The sequence below is a fragment of the Pseudochaenichthys georgianus genome, chromosome 18 (genome assembly GCF_902827115.2).
Source record: "Pseudochaenichthys georgianus chromosome 18, fPseGeo1.2, whole genome shotgun sequence".
In the NCBI taxonomy this organism is placed as follows: Eukaryota; Metazoa; Chordata; class Actinopteri; order Perciformes; family Channichthyidae; genus Pseudochaenichthys; species Pseudochaenichthys georgianus.
The window spans coordinates 15,476,481-15,480,533 of record NC_047520.1 but is presented as its reverse complement, the minus strand read 5'-3'; the positions used below and the strand labels follow the sequence as shown (position 1 = coordinate 15,480,533).

The 4,053-nt window shown below is 36.9% G+C and overlaps 1 protein-coding gene across 1 annotated transcript in view; it reads left to right on the top strand.

Moving 5' to 3' along the window:
* The window catches only part of prox3 (prospero homeobox 3), a 12,197-nt gene extending 9,119 nt beyond the window's left edge, over positions 1-3,078 (top strand). Inside the window, exons 6-7 of the mRNA XM_034106269.2 lie at positions 1-54; positions 1,256-3,078. The exon at positions 1-54 is cut by the window's left edge and continues 52 nt beyond it. Of these exons, the coding sequence (XP_033962160.1) occupies positions 1-54; positions 1,256-1,429 (228 nt within the window). The 3' untranslated portion in view covers positions 1,430-3,078. The remainder of the gene's footprint in view (positions 55-1,255) is intronic.
* Positions 3,079-4,053: the final 975 nt, after the last annotated feature.

Sequence of the window (4,053 nt, the reverse complement as noted above, 5' to 3'; positions counted from 1 at the left end):
ACGGAGCTGTACCGCATACTGAACATGCACTACAACAAAAGCAATGTCTACCAGGTAAGCAGAGTGTGTGATTGGGTGGGTGCTTTATAATCGCTGTAGCTGTAAGTGATGCTGTTATTTCATTTGATCGATTGAGTCTGATACGCTTCTAGGTTTCTTTAATGGCAGTATGTTTGAGCATCCCTTTGTAAATACAGGTCCTGTACTGTATGTTTATAGAGACATATATACAAACAGGATGTATTTATAAAACTGTATCTGCTCAAATGTCTATAATGGCAGAGCCTTGGTCTGTCCAGAGCTATTGTATACTTTCATAATTGTTTATATTTAATGGGAAGTTGTTCATTAGCTGATATCATTGTTTGTGTTCATTTGAATTGTGAGGATATATTTCCAACATACATGCACAACCTTTTTATACTCCAATTTCATTTCAATTCCTTGGCAGTTCTAGTGTAAACTGAGATGTTGCTCAATGGCAACGACATTAAATATCTTTCTCAAAAGTACCTTGGCGTTATTAGCACCACGCTCTAACCAACTGAGCTAACCGGCCATGTTTAGCATTATGTCATATGCTGAGTAATTTGCAACTACTTACTGGACAATATCACCTTGGTGAATAAATGTTATTCTTGTAACTAACTAGTGTTTTGAGTTAACTGCTGATTAGGCTCAGGTTAAAACAGGGAGCTTTGCTGCAGACATGTCTCTCATACAGCAGGATGAGCACAGGTGTAATTAATAACCCTAATGATGCCCACGCTCCATTAACAGTTCCAGGGCCTAGGTATTAAGCTTTTCATTAGAGTTATTCTGCACATGTGTTTTTGTTGTTGTTGCTACAATATGAAATGTTGCACATCCTGTTGTGTAAGGTCACCAAACTCTCACTGGGGAGGTATTAATAAGGTATCCAGAGAGATACAATCAGGCAAAAATAAATGCATATGTATTATCTGCTTTCTATTAGGGTCTAATTAAATCTAATTCAAAATAGGACAAATGCAAAATAAAAAATGCTAGAATACTGTATGAATAAAAATATGATCATGTTTAGCAATTATTGATTACATTTATGGTTTCAACTGCTGTCTGTGTAATGCCAGAGCTGACAGGGGCAACATTTCCAACATTTAACTCTGTTTGTTTTTTATGTGAATTGTTTCTCATTCCTGTTGAGATTTCTAAAGTCCTAAATCAGTGGACCTTGAAGTATTTTGTCTTTTGACATTCACATTTCTTTGTGCAGGTCCCAGAGAGGTTTATCGAGATATCCGAGGTGGCTCTGAGGGAGTTTTACTCAGCCATCTGGACCGGCAGAGACAGCGACCCCTGCTGGAAGAAAGGCATTTATAAAATCATCTGTAAGATGGACAGTCCCGTACCAGACGCCTTCAGACTGCCTGGCTGTCCCATCGGCTGAGGATCAAACCACTGTCATCTGGTACAAGTATACAAATGCATGCATACAACACAAACTCACTACAAGAGGAGCATTTTATTAAAGCATTCTCAATCCCATACTGTGAGAACTGGTAATCAATTCTACAATTTCATTCATTTTGAAAAAACACAAGAGTATTTAATGTGCATGTACAGACATGCTCAAAAACACGGACACACACTGGGTGAACACTGTGATAAGAGTCTTGTGACCGCACTTACGGAGGAACGTGACCGTACCATTGAATTACAACGGGACAGAACCATTTCCAAACATTCCTCACTAGTCAGCTGACTCGTGAATTCCCAGTGCTGCTAAACGGGTTTGAAAGAACTGTCAAGAAAATAAGAGTTTCTGCGGCCACAGAACTGGAATACACTGATTTAATCACAAGGGAATCATGGAGATGTGTTTACTTGCTGTGTTACCATGTGATACATCATTAATTCTCTTGAATATATAGTATGCATTCCTTCGCAGTCTCTTGCAGATGATTGTGTTTTACAAGACCATTTAATGCATCCCTCAGTAATCAAATGTACTGCTGACCAATGTTTACCAAGCTGCACAAGTACTTGTTCTAAGACAAAGAGACCACAACCTTAGAACATTTTCTCTCAGATTAGGGGCCCCATTCTCCTCATCATTACTTTCTATTTCAAAGAGAGCAGTCTCAAAAATCTACATTCCTGTTAAACATTTTCCTGATAAAAAAAAAGTAGTAATGTGTTGTCGTGATTAGCAGTTTCTCACTCCCAAATCATTTCGATGCTGCTCTCCCTCAGGGGTGTAGACAGAACATGAAATGTTTGTTTTTTGCTTGAAAATGAACAGTTATTGTTGCCTAGTGTGTGGGCTTCTCTGGAGTATCAGAATTACACTTGTATTTCATTAGTGAGTTTACATTTTGGTTTAATTTTTCCATGTCTTCGAGAATGCTTTCCCCTTTTTTTCAACAACACAAGGCTTTTATATTTGCATTTATTCAAATGTAAAAGAAAAGATGGGGACCAATCTTAATTAATGTTGCATAATATATTACAAATGTTTGGGGAATTGATGTTCAACTTTTAGCGACCTATCAGGGCAGTGGTTTCAGTCAGTTGTGCTTGTATATCCATCTCTTTGTTCAGTATGGAATAATTATATAGCTTTTGTACATGATGGCACAATGTAATCTAAATGTAATTAAAATTCTGCAAAAATAAGGCCAATATATTGAATTTAAAATAGTTAAATTAATGTTTTGTTGTTAACTTGATGTTATCTTAATGTTTAAATATTCACTTTTTATTTCCTTATGTGATTCTTATTGCACAGTTATTATATATGGACATATGTTTCCCAAAGGTATTACAGAAACTTTTACTATTATAGTATGATATGTATATCATGACTCTTTTATGGAGAGGAAACCTGTTGACTGACTGCTATTTGTGACGTGTTTCAGTGCATGTTTCCTACATCACATTTTGTATTGTGATCTCTTCTGTTTCCGTCATCGGTTTTATTGGTCTCTCTTTTATATTGTACACATTCTATTGTTTAGATCTGTGCCTCATTCAGACTTGAATTGACGTGATTGTTGGTGTTTAAACTTATCAGTGAATTAAAGTGATACCAGGCTATAGTGTTGTGGTGACTGGATCCACATTACACACACACACACACACACACACACACACACACACACACACACACACACACACACACACACACACACACACACAGTCCTGCTAGCCAACACTAATACCATCACACTTTAAGCCTTTAATCTAACAACACACTAAAACACACGCATTCTCATTGGATGTTAGCTTTGTAAGAGGCTCAACCCCCCACACACACACACACACACACACACACACACACACACACACACACACACACACACACACACACACACACACACACACACACACACACACTTTCTCTGGTATGCTGGCAACGCATCCAAACCACTGAAATCTAGTAGAAAACAGCTGCTGTTTTCTGACACACAAGCTGGATGAAAAGTCTTTAAAAAAAGATTTATCATTTAATCATCAGCTTTTAAATTAATCACCAATTATCTTTGATAATCCATACATCAGCTTCAAGAGATGAAAATAAAAATGCCCAATTTTGCTTTTCCTGTCTACCCTAAATGTAAACATATCTTTGTTTACAATAGACACACATAAATGCAAATGTTCCCTGTTAAACTATTTTTTCCCTTTTTTCCACTTTAAAAATCATACAGGTCACATTTCAGCTGTTCAAAGAAATGTGCTTTTTATTAGCTGGTATCTATTTCCGCAACGGCTTTTTGAAACCAATTCCATTTTAAGGCTGTTACTGATGCTTTAAATTACATTCAAATTTGCTTTTTTGCACCGCAACAAGAAAGCTATTCAGTTTTCAAAAAACGCTTCACATCATAAAAGAGCCTTTTGTGGCACACAATATTAACTCAAAGCCTAACTGCAGACTGTGTACAGCCTATCAGCCCTGAATAGGGGAACTCCTTCAGTATTCAACTTGCAGAAACTTTGTTCATCGCATGACAAGACTCTAAAGTAAAATTACAGGAACACATAGATGCATACAGTGTAGTGCTGTTT